At 36.2% G+C, this 19,669-nt stretch overlaps 1 protein-coding gene across 1 annotated transcript; it reads left to right on the top strand.

The window, feature by feature from the left end:
- Positions 1-3,238: 3,238 nt before the first annotated feature.
- LOC132045985 (nudix hydrolase 16, mitochondrial-like) lies at positions 3,239-19,412 on the top strand. The gene is made up of 4 exons (XM_059436544.1): positions 3,239-3,602; positions 8,035-8,149; positions 9,429-9,512; positions 18,748-19,412. The coding sequence occupies exons 1-4, from the start codon at positions 3,532-3,534 to the stop codon at positions 19,012-19,014; spliced, it is 537 nt and encodes a 178-aa protein (XP_059292527.1). The 5' UTR covers positions 3,239-3,531; the 3' UTR covers positions 19,015-19,412.
- Positions 19,413-19,669: the final 257 nt, after the last annotated feature.

Raw genomic sequence — 19,669 nt, 5'->3', positions numbered from 1 at the left:
ACACTCCAAAAAGTAGAAAAACGGACTTATAAGCCAATCCAAACGGCTCTTAAAAAGAGCTGATTTGATCTCTTACTTTCTTTTCTATTCCCATTTATTACAAAGTAAAAAGTTAAATGAGATGTTTTATTTTTAGAGATTATTATAAAGATAAATCAAAGTTCTCCGACGATGATATAAAGTATAACTACTATTGCTGATGTCACATTCTTCATTAGTCAAGTAGATCTTTTTATTTTTCCTTGGTTACAACCTTTCCTCATAACCTGCGTGTGAACATGGGAAACTTTGTCCACCGAATTGCCATTTTTTCTTTGTCCTTTGCATAATATTATTTGTATTGGGTAGTTACGTACCTCTTCGTATTTTAAGTGTTGAAAAGCACATTCAAGTAAATTTGATCTAAATATGAAAATTTCTTCACAATCAAAACTAAATTAAATAACTGAACCTAGAAGTGATGTACATAAAATTGAGAATTACTCACCCCAACATAATTTTGCCTTGGATATTGTGCGGAAGCTGTGAACTCGAAGCAAATGCATAAGTTGTGTCTTAATCTTCTAAACAAAGAGAATTTTTGGGAGACCAACAAAGCATATGAATTAGTTAATCGAGATAGCCACTACTAAAGTACATTATTAGCACGTAGTAGATAGCTAGCTCGTGGCTTAATTGTGCAAAGTGCTATTTTTTCAACTTTCTGTCATCTAGTGTTAAGAATATTATTGAAAATTGAAATTGAATTAAAGGGACACAATTATTGAAGATTGAAATTGTATTTAAGAGACGCAAAATAAGGAAATGTCATGGAATAAGTTGGAAATTTTTCTACCTTTTCTACCCCAGGAGAATATTCTTTTAGACATGTTTTTGAATAGTGATTTCAATGTATCAAGAGTAGAAGAAAATAGATGAAGTGATCAAGATTACCTATTCTTTCACCCATGTTGAACGGTGAACTGTTTGAGATTTTCTATTTTTCTATTGCCAACTCTTTCGAGCTATCATCAGATTATTCAATTCTTCTATCTGAGTGACAACAGAATTCACTGGGACTTCATAATTCTGCCAGTACCAACGTATGTAAAATTTCATGTCAGCACCAAGAAAACGTAGCCCAGTCTCTCCTGGGTTAAGAGCCACCTTGAAAACCTATATCTAAAGCAAAGCAAAAGACCGGTTCGTCGCACTCCCAAATCAAAATGGATCTGCTTATTTGTGCATAGTACTCTAATTATGATTTCGTTTCACATGATTCAACCTTCTATAAGGCAAACTACACTGGTGATACATAAAACAGTTGTCGTCAACCAATATGAAAGTAAGTTTCCTTTATTTATAATTTAAGGAGCGGATGAAGGGAGATGAAAATGAAGCTCTAAAACTATGTACATGTCTGGTACTTACTCCCGCATGGATGATCTTTTGCAGAAGTAGCATCACTTGACAAACCAAAGTTAATTCAGGAGAACAATTTGAATAGACAAAACACAAGTCTCAAAAAGGAAAATGAACTTTCAAGGGAAACAACAAGCAATATAGAAACAAAATCCCAACATCTAATATCAGTTCCCAAAAAGAAGCACAAGTTTGAAGGAAAAACTTACACGTTCTTCGTGCGCAACGTATTAATAATGATCTTGCCAACATTGGGGTAACCTACCAATCCGACAGAGATTGGAAAATAATTGGAAAAAGATTATACTCACTTAAATAGATATCAAAACAACAACAACATGCATCTTTCGAAGTCAAAGAAAGAGAAAGAGCTAATCACAATTAGTTTCTTCCAGCAAGAAATGATGTTAAGTAATTTTATCTTCTTTCCCAATAAATTCCCGCCAGTGCCTTTCAATGAGCTGAATTCACAAGAAATGAAAATAGGTCTCCACCTAACATTGTCTAGAAGGAGTAATTGCAATATTGAGGTTCAGTCGATATTTGTAATGGGACAAAGAGAACAATACCACTCTATGGCTGCAAAAGAACTTGTTGCATGTGATAGATAAACCTCAAATTACATACCGTTCAAGGTTTGCCAAGTCAGATACGGGTCTGATTGTCTCTACGCCCAAATAGCAGAACGTGCCTACATCTGTAAATTAACACATACTTAGATTGAGAAATCTAAGGAAATACGAAGAAGCTATCCATTTCCCTGCTTCTCTCTAGCAAAGTCACCGATGAAACCAAAAAATAACACCAAAAGTAAATAGCACCAAAATAAAAAGAAATAGTGAACAAAAAGAAAAGAGGAAGAAGAAAAAACTATTTGAAGTAGGAAAGTCGAAGCAACAGAATAACCAGCTGAGAAATAGAGTGAGAGTGAAAAATGAACAATTAAATTTGCTTACATAATTTACAAGGAAGAACTGAAGAAGCCAAAGTTTCTGATGGATTCCACAATTAGCACGCTCCATTAGAAACTAAATGTAGAATTAGGGCTCAAATTTCGCCTTGTTTGAAGATGGAGACCTAGAGGGAGTTTTTATTGATTTTAGGTTTGTTTGACAAGGAGAGCTGGAGGCGGCACATGAAGGTTCCGGAAGAAATGGGCGTGGAACTGAAAATAAGTCGAATGTGAAAGTGGAAGCCAGCTGTCTTTAACGTAGAATGACGGTTTCACCCTTCGTCGCACCAACAGACCCACACTTATTATATAGAGTGAGAGTGAAAAATGAACAATTAAATTTGCTTACATAATTTACAAGGAAGAACTGAAGAAGCCAAAGTTTCTGATGGATTCCACAATTAGCACGCTCCATTAGAAACTAAATGTAGAATTAGGGCTCAAATTTCGCCTTGTTTGAAGATGGAGACCTAGATGGAGTTTTTGTTGATTTTAGGTTTGTTTGACAAGGAGAGCTGGAGGCGGCACATGAAAGTTCCGGAAGAAATGGGCGTGGAACTGAAAATAAGTCGAATGTGAAAGTGGAAGCCAGATGTCTTTAACGTAGGAAATGACGGTTTCACCCTTCGTCGCACCAACAGACCCACACTTATTATATAGTTAAAAGCTGTGGGCGATGAAGCCTAGGTAGGGTCCTTTTCTAAAATGACAAATATACCCCTTTATAGTAATATGAGGTACCCTATATGGAGAAAGGCAGTTATGTCATTCAACAAACAATTACTCCCTATGTCTCAATGTATTGGTGCAGTTTGGCTGGACATCAAGTTTAGGAAATAAAGAAATACATTTTTTTGAGATAGCCCAAAAAGAAAGTGCAGAGAGAGAGAGATAAAGAGAGAGCAGAAGTTTGTAACCGACGTGGAAAAGAAAATTGACCGACTCAGAGCGTACCAACAACACACACATGTTGCTCCTTTTCATACGCTGCTCTTAACACCTTCTCTCTCATGGAGCAATATTGGGCTGTTTATGAAGCACACAGGTTGAATTGAGTGTACAATGCACACGGTATAAGTAGAAGAAAAGGGAAAGTTGAAGAATGGTTAGAGGCTTTTTGTTACATTCGATTTAGCAGAATAAGATTGGCAGATTTGTTTAGTAATTTTGTTTTGTAAATGTCTGAATTGGTGGCTCGGACTGGTCGACATCAGCAGCGGTATGAGGCTGGTTATCGCCTTATCGCCGGGTATTTTCTCCTTCCTTCTCACTTTTTGTTAAATTTGGTTTTATTTGCTTTACATAAAGTTTCCTCTTTTACACTACTTCTTTTTGTTTGGTGTTTGCTAAATTGGGTTTTGTCTTGTTTTGATAAATTCTGTAGAATGTGGGTTCAAATTTCCTCTTTTCTTCTTCTTCTTTTGTTTCAATTACAGTGCTTTTGAGTTTTATCATGTGTGGATCAATGGGGTGAAATCTGGTTGAATGTCAATCTCCTATGTGACCTGGTTGTCCTTGTTAGAAAATAGGTTTCAGAAGCGGGGAACAAATTTATCTGGCTTTGATAGAGTAATCTTTGTCGTTAAGAAATTTAAGCCTCCACTCTCGTTGCTACAGGGATAGTGGCAGAATTCCTCCAGCATTTTGCAAAGCCAATGAATTCAAGTTTTCAGCAATTAACTTGAATTTCTCACAATAACATAATTGTATTTTGTAATGACTATATAGAGAAGAAGAGAGGAAATCAATCGTCTGTTTGTTGTTTTCTTCGTTTTGGAGGAGATACAATACGTATAGTACCTTTAGAAGTCTGATGGTAACAGACCCAACCATTACAGGTCCCTTTTCAAACACCAACAGGAAAATTTGGATGCCGCAGTGGCCCCGTCGCACCCGCCATAGCACCCAAATTGGGTGCCACAGCTGCCGCGTTGCGCTATAGTGGTCGCACCGCACTGGCCACCGCGCCCGTTTAGGTGCTTGGTCCGGTGCAGCGCACCGGCCTTCTCCTCGCTCCAAAATTTATTCTCTCATATACTCCCATCAATACTAACTATTCCAACTCCTTCCTTGTATGCTTGGGCATGTTATGAGGATTGAAGCATGCAATCTCTGACAGTGACAAACAAGAGAGAGGAGGAATTGTATAAAAATGTTCAAAAGAATGTTGCTATTCTTCCTTTGTTTGCCTTTGGGGTATTGGTTTTCTCGTGTTCATGTGAATGCAAAGGGTTTTAAAAAGATGATGTTTGCGTTTCATTTTCATGATATAGGTGAAAGTCTTGCTATAAGTGGAAGTTCCTTTTAATGCTTGTTCCCTAGAACTATAAAGACCTGTGGAAATGGGATGGCCAATGTTCATTCTAAGTTGCTTCGTGAAGAGTAAAATTCTTTGATCAAATAAATTTTATTAAGGAGACAGCTCTAAGGTGGTGTTGTAATGTGACATCAGAAGCAAAAGTTGAATTCCAAAATAAGAAAAAGTATACAATTGACTTTGATCTCCAAAATGGAGTTAACATTTCCTTCCAAAACCTCTAGTTCCTTTCTTCCTATATTGTCCACCATATGCAGGGTGGATGGATTCTCTTTTGGCCTGCTTATTCCCTTTTTGTACCATCATCTGATTAGATCCTCTTATAATCCATTTCAGACCCAAAAATGTAAACAAAGTTGTATATGGTATTTTGAATAGTATGCGGAACTGTTAAAAACAAGCAAAAAGATTTAGGAGATGTAAAGGAAAAAAAAAAAAGACTCTTTGAAAGTTAGAATAGGAGCAGTGGAGCCAGTTTGATCTCAGTTAATTTTACCAAAAGTCCATCTCAACATCATTATAGTGGGAATAAGTTGAGACTGGAGTTGGTCTGTCATTGCAGAAGCTTCAGAGGGATCAAATAGTCATTTCATATCATAGTGTCTTCTCATGAGTTCCCTTTTCATTATGCCAACTAGAAGAAAGCTACTCCCTATCCTCCCCATTAACGTTACCTCTAGATCCCCACGTCTCCAAACTTGTTCCTTTTAACATCTCTTTTGAGGTCAAGTCACAATCCGCTTCATGTATTTAGATATTTAATGATCATTTCTTTTGTTTTCATCACCATGTCAAAGCGTATTTGACAGCATTAATTAATTTTCACATGTCCAATCACCATCAACTTGGTACCGTTTTCCACTTAAAACATCATGCAATGGCAGTTAGGGCTGGTGAATGTGGCAGGAAAAGGATTAATTGATTTGTCTAGTTGAGAGATTGCCTCCTTGCCCATTTCTTTGTCAACGAGCAATGCACCTTGAATAGCTATGTAGAGTGTTACATTTTAACTCTTGCACTGTATCAAAATAAGTTAGCTCATAGAAGTCAACAGTTATGACCTGAACATATTAACTCTTTCAACTCTTGCAAGAGAGCACTAGGTGTGACACCAAAAGATTGGTCTGTTATTGTTATACTGAAGATGATATTAATTTGACTCTATCAAAAGTTAACTTTAATTGAATCCTACAGAAAGTAATCAGTGGCGGAAGGGGGGTGGGGTATGATATGCTGAATTGGGTGTCAATACTTATGACGATATCGACATATTGGTATCTTCCTGTTGTCCATAGCCTCAAGAATTTACCTTCTTGCCTGCTCTATTTCAGTTATTCTTATTCATAATGCTGAATGAAACGGAACCGGAGTAATGACAATAGCATTTAACTGCAACTGGGCCTTGTTAAGTTATCTAGGTAAACCATGAGTAGGCTTAAAGGATCAGAATCAGAGAGTGGTTGCGGAGCTTTTCATACCGTGTTGGTAACAGTAGGCTTTCCGGTTCTTCCTTAAAAGGGATAGATGGTATTCTGGGGAAAGGGTGCTGTCACTCTTTGGAAGGTATCACTCCCATAAAAACCTGCTATATGGAGCAAAATTCTCCAACAAGTATGTGCTGAGGTAGTAGAAACAAATTCTGACTTTTAGCTTTAAAGCAAAATTCCACACAAGAAAATATTAGCTAAAATCCATGGCATTTTGGCTTTCAAACGTCTTAGTAAGTTCAAAGCTGAACTTGTGGCTGTTTCAATTGGAAGTGAAATCCGAAGATGCTATACAAGCTGTCATAGTAAGTATCAAATGAGCCAAAAATCTTTGGAAGAATAGAGGGGTTTGCAACTTCAAATTTCTGTATGTTTCAAGGCCATTAATTCTCAATGGAGGGAGTGTTTCAGAGGGTGATTGTTTACCCTGTAGATATACGAATTCAAGCATGAGCCGTCATGGTACAAAATAGGGATGGTTGAAAGTGGAACTGTTTTAGTTCTCATGTTGCTGTTCAGTGGAATATAGACTGCAACAATGGAAACTGAAGCTAGTATAATTTGATGTTAAGCTCCTGCTTGTATAGTTTGGTGTTCAGCTCTTGATAGAAATAAAATACTTATCTGCCAGGACGTAGTAAATTATTCTGCCTTAACCCTCTCCTAGTTTTATCTAAAATGAATCGGTCTTCAAATGTTAAAAATTATTCACAAGAAACGTTAAATGCGCCTCTGTCTTATTTTTTTCTTTTCGAAGGACAATAATAACTACACCTCAATTCCAAGCAAGTTGGGGTGTGCTATATGAATCTTCACTGTCCTTGTACTATTTAAGGTCTATCTTAGTCCAATCTTTTATAGGATATAATTTAAAATAAAATTGAAAAACATTAGAAGTTCTCTACATTTTTTACTGCAAGACTCCCAAAAAGCAATGGACTGAAGTAAACGTACTAACATGACTAAAACTTTATTTCAACTAATTGGTATTGCCCACATATATCTTTTTATTCTGCTGTACCATATTTTTTTGCTAGGTCAAAGGTCTTTCGAGACCTCTTTCCATGTGTTTTAAGTTCCCTCGGTCCCTTTTAAAATGGGGAAAAAAATATTTTGATAGAGGCACATTCAACGTTCCTTGTGAATAATTCATCAACTTAAGGAACACCAAAGAAGGACTTCATTTTGGATACACAAAATATTGGAAAGAAGAAGAATCATTTTGGATCTATCCTCTCTATGGAAGCGGCTGGAGCTTTAGCATAGTATTCAGGTCGAATATTCATTATGGATTGTGAGTGAAAGGAGTGGGCAGAGCTGGAGAAAATAATCTTAAAGAGGAATGGTTTAACTGAGGCAATGTTGAAAAGTTAAAAGATTGAACAGAGTAAAAATCAGGTGGAAGGCAAAGAGGGATCACAATGATTTAGGATCTCGTAGGTTTTGCTTTGAGTTCAATGGTTAACATAAATTTGATGGTTTTAGTTTCTGGGGTTCTATTTCTCACCTGTATCTTGTTAGGTTTATACTTAATTTTTTTCGCATTTAAGCTTACATCACTCTACTTCATTTTTTTGTTGTCGGGTACGTCGTGTGGAAGGCAAAGAGGGATCACAATGATTTAGGATCTCGTAGGTTTTGCTTTGGGTTCAATGGTTAACTTAAATTTGATGGTTTTAGTTTCTAGGGTTCTATTTCTCACCTGTAACTTGTTAGGTTTATACTTAATTTTTTCGCATTTAAGCTTACATCACTCTACTTCATTTTTTTGTTGTCGGGTACGTCTTGTACTGATTAGAAATTTATAGGCAACTACTTCTTTAATACATCTTGGGTTTGCATTTAAAAATATTATCTCATAATCCCTTTATCTGTAGGTGTATTCCATTTAGGTTCAGAAATATGGAAGACAACAGTGGTGAGTCATCTGAGAAGATAGTTGAAGTATTGATGATAAACTCGACAAGTGGGCCTGGTCTTCTATTTCCAAAGGTGAGAAATTGTTAGAGCATTTGGGCATTGAGCATAAGATAAATATATTTTATCTAAAAGCACTATAATTACCTAATGGATTTCAATAGTATAAAGATGAGAAAGATAGATATTTTCGGATACAAATTTGTAATGATTAACGACATATGTGCAAAGCATTATTTATGTCTATATCTATATCTATTTATTATAAAAGGGGGAGGATTAAAGTAAAAGGTTGATAGACCAAGACCAAAATGCATGCACATATAAAGCTGAACGGCCTTTCAATCGAACACTCCTTGTATAACATTTATGTACAAAAATGTCAATATATGTTCTAATAAATTGAGCAAGATATAAATTCTCTTATTGCCACCATCATGAAATTATAGAAGTACATAGGAAAGGACACTTAACAATCGCACTTCAAGTTCAATCACGACAATTTAGAGAAGATAAATAGATTATTATTATTACCTTATAATTAATTTCCTTCCATCAAGTATATAACTAATTAATCCCACAAGAAAGAAGGTAATCGGATAATTTTTATAACTGGAAGCGAAGCTTGAAGTCAAACCACGCATCTGGGGTATGTGGGTAGGATTTTTTCCTTTATTAAGCTAGTTAAGTTGGATTAACATTGATCATTTTCAAGGACTTCCAACTTTTCCTTTGATATTGAGTCTATAACTCAAATATATTGCTTAATACTATTTATGTAATTCTCTAAAGTTGTGCACTCAATGGTATGAGGTACATGCACAACAATTTGTTCTTTTTGTATACACTTTTTACTGATTGATGCAGTACACACATGCAAGGCACGTACATTAAAACTAGTTAAGTTTAAAATACCAAAGGTACAATCTTATTTCTGTTGATGTTTGGTGGCTGGTGACAGTTCCCTACTTAGGTATGTTCTGGTAAAATCCCTATCAATGTTCAACATCCTTATCTTCTGCCATTTAACGTAGTTAGGTTTTGCTGCATACGAAATCTCATGAAATACTAGTAATTCATTCGATCAAAGATTAAGACTTGAGCTCATACTTTTGTTTTTCTTAATTATTGTTTTTTAAGCATGTGTTACACATGGCAAGTTGCTTGCCATACTTGTTCTTTTATTTTAACTGTTCTTCCTGGTATCTAGTTTTGGCTTTCTGATGCCAGGTGATATTTCTGAATAAGTTGGACTTAACTGTTTTGGTTCATTTGCATTTGCTATAAAGATCACAAGGATGAATACCTTATGGGTGCTGCTTATTGACATCTTTGGAACATTTTGCACAAATAGGGTGGTTGGGAAAATGATGAAACAGTCAAGGAGGCAGCTATCCGTGAAGCCATAGAGGAAGCTGGAGTTCGAGGGGATCTAGTGGTAAGGTCTCTTCAAGTATTTGCTTTGTTCTTGATCAATAAAAGTATCTCCTTTGTTTTTGTTTATATTTGATACACAAGTAAGTTCGACTTTCCCACTGGAACTTGATGTTTCTGTGGCTTATACAATTGCTTAGTGCTCATTTCATTTTGTACCGCTTGGGCATGGACCATATGTTGAAGTCAGTGACATCTTATACTGCAGAAGTTTTGGATACTTTTCTGGAAATAGTTCTTTTAAATGCATTTAACAAATGGTTTTCCTGTCTTATTGTTACATAAAATGTAATTTTTTATTGATACGATGGGAACCTACACCACGTACCAGTTGTATAGAAGAAAACAGAGAATTCTATACAAAATGTGATTTTCTTCGACATCCAGTCATCTATAGTAGTTGGGTTTGAAGTGTCCCAAAAGTATACAAAAATAAGAACGTTCACTAATATCTACAAAAGAGTTTTCAGTTCCTTCAGATGCTCTTTCCTTTCCATCCATGGCGTCACAATGGGCACCAAGCGTGCAGCATCTCTATTCAATCCCTAAGACATTCCATATTATGCACCACAGCTTCTATGCAATTTGGCGATGAAGAAGTATACGATTGAGTCGTGAACACGCTCCCTTGTTTTCTTCACTTAAGCCACCAGCTAATGAAAGTTGGCTTTCTCTTCCTTCTTCTTAGTTGTTAGAACGACTTCTATGCTGCTGTTCACAAAGAAAGATACTTCCCTAGGCTCTCTAGGTATCCAAACTGACTCGTGAGGAAATTCCTTTTTCTCCATCACCAATAGCTTGTGTTGAAGTACTTGATTGTGAAAATCCCTTTTTTTACGAGGTTCTATCTGTCCATCTTATGCTTGTACAGGTTATCCATCATTTCATATAGTTCTTTCATCTTCAAATCTTGCAAGTTTCACATGAAGTCTAGTTCTATAAAACTGTTATCAAAAGTGAAAAGCGCAAAAAAGCTCTAAGGTACTTTAGGGGTAAATAAAGCGTGGGCTTCAGTGAAAAAAGGCGCAAATGGAGAAAAAAAATATAAAATATGTTGTGTAGTCCAAGATTAATAATCATAAGCATGACTAACAAATATATGGACAAAAAATTGAAAAAGATAAAGAGAAAGTGAAATATCAATTGTTTAGTGTGTCATCTTCATGATTACACTCATTGGCAAGGAAAGTATTTAGAGCCTTGATGATGACACTGAAGCACCCATAAAGCGAGGCGAAGCGCTCAACATGTTTGAGCGTCGCTTCAGGGCTTAAGCGCGCCTTTGACAACACTGCTATAGGAAAGATCACCTCTTCCTGACTTTGTAAACCTGGGAAAGTACAACTACCTGCTAGTTAGAGTTGTTGAAGATGGATAGGAATGATATACGTAAGAGAGCGTCCCTATACCAACCGTGCATTCAGTTTCAGAAGCTAAGTTTGTTTCCATTTCTTATATTGAACTTTACATTTTTGTTGAAATCCTCCCACCCCTTCATTGTGCTCCTCTATAATGCTACTCGACATGCGTGCTATATTGGTCTGTCCTGCATTCTCTCCTCCGAACTCCATATTTGTCAACGATTACCTTCCTATTGGATTTAATTTCTTCAATTGTTGCAAACCACATCCTTTCCACAGGAACCGGATTACATTGTCATATGACTTTTCCAGCACTGACTTGCATAGTGATCTCAGGTCTCCACCCTTTATCCTGGAGTGAACTACCTCAATTGTAAATAAGGTTTCATCCAACTTTGTCTACTTGCCATAGAAGTGTTTTGGGACATTGAGACCGTATCTTCCAACACTTCTGTAACCTAAGAGAGAGCAACACTAAAATTTTTTTGAAGATGCTCCCCAAATGGCTTGTAGGTTTAAAGTCCTTGATTTTTAACTTGTCAAAAAAATGGAGGTCCTTATGTTACCTGTTTAAAAATAAATAAATAAATAAAATAGAGGTCCTTTATATTTACTGTGCCTTTCTTCTTTGTATCAAAATAACACAGGATGCATTTATACTCTTCAAATTTCCCCGTGAAATGAGTTGTTAAATGCACTTAAACTTCTTCCCTGACTGTGTTCCTGTGGAAAATGCCATTGTGAATTCATCTGGGCAGGAGGTCTATCACACCTACAGTATTCCTCCTCCAGGACATCTCTCTTCAACAACCGCCTCATCTTGCCCACGTTTCTAAAATTCCTTCCCACCTGAAGTTGGTCTTCATTCCAGATCCTTGTTACAAAACCGTGTGCCAAGTCCCTCACAGCTCCACCAATTTCCACTTCACTTCCATGGTCCAACTCCTCCACCTGTACTAGTTAACATCGCTATCAGATGGAAAAAGTTTATGTTGAAATCTCTTCCTTTCAACCTAGAACCCTCTACTTTAGCCTCGAAACTAATTGCCATGTTCACCAGTTATCTCTTTACCTCTTCTATCTAAAAAAAATTAAATGCTTTCTAGCTTCTAACAAATGTCTGTAGGTTTTCTTGATAAGACGGTCAAACTTCTGTTGTTTACCTCTACCCAAGTAACTACATGAAAATAACCTGTTACTAAAGAACAGAACTAGATGGACGACATCAATTTAATGCCATATATTAATTGCATTTTCAAACTGAAATTCCTTTCAAATAACTAGATTTTTAAGGGTCAAATATACCCCTCTACTTTAGTTTATTGGCTAACTTTGCCCTCCGTTAGCCAAAGTAGTCAAATATACCCCTCCCGTTACAAGTTGGGGCCAAATATACCCCTACCGTTAGCAAAGTTTCAAAAATACCCTCATTTCTAACATATTCCCATATAAGCTAGCCTAGTCATTGGAATTGGGTGACATGGACGCCACATGGCAGTTAACTTATTCTATCTGGTGCCTACGTGGCAATTTTTTAAAAAACAATCTAGAAAATTGATTTTTTTTAAAACAAATCTAAAAAAATGGCTTTTATTAAATATCTGAAACTTTTTTGTTTTAATAAAATCCGTTTTTGTAAAAGATATTCTCGAAAATTGGATATTTTAGTTAAAAAATCTGCAAAATGATTTTTTTTTTAAAAAAGTGTCCTAATTTTATTTTTAAATTTGGATTAATTTAAGTGGGCGTTTGGCCATAAAAATTATTCACTTTTTTCCGGAAATTTTTTTCACTTTTTTTACTTTTAGTGTTTGGCCATAAAAATTATTCATTTTTTTGCGGAGTTGTATTCCGGAATACTAAAAACAAGAAAAACTTGTTTTTCAAAATTTTTTAACTTTTTTACACTACATTTCACCAAAAACTATAATTTCAAAAACTATGGCCAAACACAACTCCAACTTCAAAAATTCCAAAAAAAGTGAAAAAGTTTTCCTAAAAAAAATCTGAAAAACTTTTAAAAAAAAAATCATTTTCCTGATATTTTAATTAAAAAATCCAATTTTTCAGAATATTCTTTTTTAAGAAGTGGGTTTTATAAAATAAAATAAAAATCATATTTTTAATAAAAGCCATTTTTAACAGATTTGTTTTTAGAAAAATTAATTTTTCAGATTGTTTTTAAAAAATTGCCAGCAGCACATAGAATAAGTTAAATGCCGGCGTCCATGTCATTCAATTCCAATGACTAGACTTGTTTATGTGGAAACATATTAGAAATGTGGGGTATTTTTAAAATTTTGCTAACGGTAAGGGTATATTTGGCCCCAACTTGTAACGGGAGGGGTATATTTGAGTACTTTGGCTAACGGAGGGCAAATTTAGCCAATAAACTAAAGTAGAGGGGTATATTTGACCCTTTTCCATTTTATTAATTAGTTCTGTTACACTATCATTGAAATTCTCTTAGTCACTACAAATAAGTGTTTGACTTGATTTAACTTTGGCTTTATCCTTAAGGTTTGCTTTTAAATTTATTACTATTTCCTTTGATAGGTGAAATTTTTTGCTCAACTAACTTTTCTATGAGAGATCTGTGATAATAACATTTCCCTCCCCCCTCCTTTTTTTTTTTGGGTCTCTGTTTAGTATGATGTTAGGTGGAGCAATGTTTTCTCTCTTTTCCTTTCATCACTTGAATATAGCAAAACATTTGAATCCTCAAACCTAGGATTGGTGGACTCATATATCTGCCCTTTGGATGTAATATTTCATAAAGTTGCTTTTCTAAGGCTTGTTTAAATGGTCTGCATGACCCTAGCGGCCTAGCAACTGACAACTTGCTCCTACATGGGCCTGTATATGTCTCTAGCAAGTCACTCGTCTTCGTTGTAAGTTGGTCATGCAATTCCTATTAGTTGATTGAAAATCACCATAGAGGGTGTTGGGATTGGCTTAAAAGTTGATCAAACCCGCTCAAAAGCACTTTTTGGCTTGTTTGCTTTTAAGCCAAAATGACTCAAAACAAGCCAAAAACTATAAGTTGGGTGCCAACTTATAGCTTGGCTTAAAAGCACTTGCCGTTTGACCAAGTCAATTAACATTTTACCCCTTATATTTTTATAATTACTAGTTTCTCGGTACCTGCGTCGCACGCGTATGCCGAGTCATGTAGTATACAATTTTGTAAAATAATATTAATATTATTAAAGTAAAAGTTTTGATAAATAATTTATATGAAAGAATAAACTACAAGTTTCGTGGATGATCAATGTGAATCGTCGTGTGGTGACTTGTTTGTTGAGGTTAAGATAATTGGATATCGTCTGAACCTACAAAGATAAACAATCAAAGTTTTGATTAGATACATGTGATACATTAACTTTGGTTTTATGAGGTACGTAACATATATTTTTCTTTTATCCGTTTTGGTTATTGACATAGATAATCCCTCAGTTAGTCATGTGAGAAAACATATTGCGCAAATACAATCCAATATTGGGGATTATTTATCCTATGCTTTATTTATCATCAATGAAAACATAAACGTATAAGAAATTGTTATCATACTAATTTGAAAGATATCCTTCAATATTTGGGATAAACTTATGCTTATGAGAACCCTTATAAGCAGACACTCGAATTTAATTATTATATTTGTAAGTAGTGATTTATCTGTGTCCCTCCATATTTGTTTTATTAATTCACTACCTCTAAGGCTCTAACCTCCTCCATACACATCTCCCCTTCTAGCTTCATACCTACAATAGGGAGCCCTTTCATGGATTTCATGTTCAATTTCATCCTCACCGTTCCAATATTCATATCGAATTTGGGGATGAGGGTCTTCCCTTCTTGGTGGCTCATGGCCTGGTAATGATTGGTGGTGTTGTTCTCTAGGTCGGGGATGGGGGTATTCTTGAGATGGGTGGGGTTGATATGTTGTCGGATTTTGTGGTGGAGCATATGCATGCTTGCTGAACTCGGCACACAGTATGGTTGTTAGTAACATGGGTCTTGTGGTTGTTGGTAATTTGAGGGTGGAGCTTGGTAGGGTGTCTTATGCCGGGTTTGGACGAGTGGGAGTGAAATTGTTGTTTGGGCCTCATTGGTGATTTGGAGAATCAGCACAAGAAGACATCAACAAAATCGAAGAGGAGCACAACTTTGGAATTTCACCGACATAGAAGCGAGAGAGGCGGACAATGTAGATAGGGTTTCCAAACGTAATTTGATGTCTACGATTTCCTTTTTATCTTTCCCTTTCTTTCTTTTTGGACCCGGTTTTGGGCTTATTGGACTCAGATCGGGCTTGGACCATTTTTGCATTTTGATTTCATCAAATAAAATGCTCTATTGGCGAAATTAAATTGGAAAAAAGATTTGGAGAGTTCCATCCCTTCGCGCTTTGACGAATTTAGGATGGAGATGGATAAGTAGCGAAGTAGATAGGTGTCACGCTTGGTCGCTTGCTATTACTCCTTCCACCCTTGACTCGTTTTGTCTCCTCAAATCTTGTATTTCTGAGGCTATCCTCGCATTGTCACCCTTCATTTCCATTAGTATCTTCATTTCAACAATGTGCTTTGAACTCTGGCCGTCCTTCATGATCACCTGTAATAAATGAACAAATAATTAGTAATAAAAGCTCTTCACTAACAATCTTTAGTGTATTCTCACAAATTTAGGTTCACTCAACCCTTGGATTTCAATCCTTGCAATTTGCCTCATTCTAATGATCTCAGTTCACTCAACACCTTTTTCTGCTCTCAAGGTGAATTCCTAAGATTGTAACCCAATTCAAACGTAAGTGTTAACAATAAGCTCCAATTGTCTTCGGGATAGAGTGGACTTTATGGTAAAACAAGAACGAACAATCAAATTCTAGAATGGACTTGAATCAACAGAAGTTGCCATGAAAACAAAGAAACAAAGCTCGGAAGAAATTAGCATGAAATGGTTGACTCACCTTAAAGAACTTAGCTAAACACAAGTTGAAACTAAGTACTAAGTGTTAGCAAGCTTAGAATATCAAAAGAAATTGAAGCAGAATGGAAATTCTCAAGATCAGACTCAAAACCTGAAAAGTCTGATGCTAAAATTTCCTTGGTGCTGGTGGATTTTGTGGAGATGAAGTGATTTCGTGTTCACTAAATTTTCTGAGGTTGGGGAATGTGTGGAGCCGAACTAGGTTTGTGCCCACGATCCTGCATGACCTCCTTCTCTGTGCTTGCTGCCTTGCTCCACGAAATGTTTTGTGGCTACGAAGTGGTCCACGAACCTGGAGTTTCAGCGTCTTCTTCAGCGAGTTTTCAAGCTCCGGTTCAATTCCAACTTGTTCAAATCACTTCCAACCACCTTCAAACTCTAGATTTAGGCGTTCTTGATTTAAAAAAATGAGTTTTCTTCAACACCCACGTGAATCTAACACTCTTTTGGTATCCAAAAATTAGAATTCAAACTAGAAACTTTATATTCTTTAATGGTGAGAAAATTTTGAAACTCAAAATCACTCAAATGGTTTCTGGATGCCTTCAAAGTCGAGATTCTAAGTTCTTTCAAGATGTCAGAACTTGTTTCAATAAAACTCAAGCTAAAAGGATTAACAAACAACAAATTTGGATCTATAAACTCAACTTGAAGCTCCTTTGGTCTTCTTCAACCAAAACTCAGATTCCAACATTGTAATGGTTTGGAAATCAATGACAATGATTCTAATAAGTTCCTTGGCTGATTTCGAATCAATGGAAACAAACCACACTCAAAATGATCAACTACAATTCAGGTTCAGATTCTGAGATTTTGAAGAACTGGGAAAAAGTTTGACGGGAAGAACGACTGTTTTTGAGTTTTTTCAGTTTTTTTTTGCTGTAATTTTCTTGTCAAATCTTAATCAGTGTTTATAATCCAACTCTGATACCAAATGATAACTTTCAAGTATTGAAAGACAAGAAATTACGGAAAGCAAGTAAAGTTAGCAACAATTAGGGGACAAAACCCTAATCACCTCTAATAGCACTCTAACAAGCACCTAAGCAACTCTAAAATCTCCTTAAAAGATAGAACACTCTTGCAAACTCTTGCTCAAATCTAAGGTTGCAATCAAAAGATCACAAAACTAATCACTAAGCTAACAAACTAGGGTGTTAATTAGGGGTGGCCGTCGGTCGGTTCGGTTTTTTGATTTTGCAAACTAACAATCGAAACCTAACCAAACTAATTTCGGTTCGGTTATTTCGGTTTAGACCACATTATCAAAGATTTTTCTGCCAAAAAAATAAAGATGTTTGGAGGCTTTCTGCATTTTTTCTTGCTTTGAAGAAACTTTCAGTTACTTTTCAATCCTTGATCTTGGATTTGGGAGTCTTCACGTGGTGGAAATTAGCTTGATATCAACTTCAATCACTGCTCACTAGACCCGGCTGAATTCTTATTGTTGGAGTTCTAGGTATTTTATAGACTTTGCAAGTGGCAGTACAAAGAAGGAAGCATTTTGTTGCTTTGGGCAAGATAACTGAAGTTTGGTAAAATCGGTTTCTGAGGAACAATCAAGAATTGAATTTATTAGTTGAGAAGAGGTCGGATTGAGATGAATCTGCGGCGGAAGAGTGGGATTGATAGAAGCTTTAATGTGGGAAAGAGAGTGGTGCTTGTTGGGCTGTTGTGGGTTGACTAGTGGGGCAAACTGATGGGTTAATAAGTAATGGAATGGCAGTGGACCGAGAATTATTCATTTGGCTAAAGCCTAAAGGTTGTCAAGTATTATACATATTTCGGTTTTCTGGTTTAGCTGAATTTTAATTGAAAAACCAAAACTGAACTGACTAAACGAGATTTTAAATAATGAAAATCGAAAGAGACTCCAAAACCGAAATTACTCGGTTTGGTCAGTTTTTTCAGTTTCAACCACCGAAGGCCCACTCCTATATGTTCATCATCATGAGTTTAATGTTCATATTCAAAATAGTGTAAACCTACCAAATGGGGAAAGTGGGATGTTTATACTCAAGTTTAGCGTAAGCTTAAATTGTCTAAAATACCCCTAACTAGGCCTTGAAATACATTTAGGCCGAAAATGGTAAAAACAGTAAATGGAAATTCATCTCCATGGTTTCACTTCGTGGAGACGAACCCTTGTGTCTTCTCAGTATTTCATCTCCCCTGTTTCACTTCGTGGAGTCGAAACCTTGTGTCCTCAGCCATGTTTGTCTCCACAAGTTGCATTCGTGGAGATGACTTTCTGCAACTCCCTTGCTGCCCAAGTCCACAAATTCTTTTGTGGAGCCGAAGTGGCCCTCGGGCTCTTCACTTGTGGCTTCTTCAATATCGCTTCCAAGCTCGTCCTTCCACTTAAGCACGGTGTAGTATGAGTGGCCTTTTTCAAATGGTCGGTTGATGCTTCCCACTCGATCATAAGCAATCCAAATACATGTAGCTCCTTAGCTTTGGCTAGGAGTCAAAGGCCTTGAAGGTGCACGCATGAGCTCAGGTTTATCAATTCGTACTCTTGTTCACAACTTGACTTCCCATCATGGAAGATTACCATCCGGTACCTATGCTGGTGAGAGATAGTAGGTACCCGGTGAATTTGTCAAGGTGCGCAAAACTAGGTTGAACCATCTGTATTAAAAAGATGCTCATTAAGATTAGGAATATTTTGCATCTCTGGTCGTACATGATAACTAGAGTACCAAGAATTAGGAAACTTATCTCTGAGTGTAGCTCATAACTGCTATCATGATAAGGAGCCTTCTTGTTTGTTTACCCACCAATTTCACTAAGAGCTTTCTCACCTATTATTTTGTCTTTGCATGCACTTGTTCTTATTTGTTTTTCTTTTCCTGTATTCATAAGAGTCTATGCATTTGTATATTGAAGCACTTTCTTGGACACTACCTGTTTAAAAGCAAGACACTTCAGGACGAGTTCAGTCCAGAAGGTTTGTGTAGAGCTGCCATGTTTGCTTTGTTGGTGAAGGAAGAGCTTGAGTGCTGGCCTGAACAGAGCCTTAGAAGAAGAAGTTGGCTGACAGTTCCAGAAGCAATTGAATGTTGCCGGCACCCATGGATGCGACAGGCTCTCGATGAAGGATTTTTGAAGTGGCATGACAGTGGTAAGACAAGCACAATGAATTGCAAGGACTAGTTTTTGAGGTTTTTTTTTTTTTTTCTCAACTTCCCGGGAGGAAGACACCGGTCCTCAAACTCAAAGTTGGATGGTGTCATGGTGTGTATTAGCTTCAGTTCCATTTTAGGACTAGGAGGTAAGAGAATCAGCAAATAGTTTGTCTTAGATATTGAACCGCATTTTAATGATTCCATGATGAATAGACTTGATGGTGAATTGGGAAGAACAAAGAAGACATCTTCATTATGTCTAACCAACTACATTTGGTTCGATAACCTTGTTGTGGACTAACCAAATTAGTTAGTTTAACAAATGATGCTTTACGTCCTAGTATTGTAATTACGTTGTTATTCTCGTTTGATGCGGATAAATGTTATGCATATTATGGGAAACTATACAATTTCATTATTTCTATCCTCCATGGGCAGACCTAGTGTATAACTTATGAGTTCATCCAAACTTAGTAATCTTAAGTTTGGACCTTGTATATGTATTAAAAATTCATTAAATAGATACAAATAATATAAGTTTGAACTCAGTAAATTTGAATAGATACAAATAGTATAGTTTGAACTCTCGTAATTTGAAACTATATTAGTTGAATAGATACAAATAATATAGTTTGAACTCTCGTAATTTGAATAGATACAAATAATATAGTTTGAACTCTCGT

The sequence above is a fragment of the Lycium ferocissimum genome, unplaced genomic scaffold, assembly GCF_029784015.1.
Source record: "Lycium ferocissimum isolate CSIRO_LF1 unplaced genomic scaffold, AGI_CSIRO_Lferr_CH_V1 ctg8890, whole genome shotgun sequence".
In the NCBI taxonomy this organism is placed as follows: domain Eukaryota; kingdom Viridiplantae; phylum Streptophyta; class Magnoliopsida; order Solanales; family Solanaceae; genus Lycium; species Lycium ferocissimum.
The sequence above is the reverse complement of the archived record's forward strand: the minus strand, read 5'-3'. Positions and strand labels throughout refer to the sequence as shown.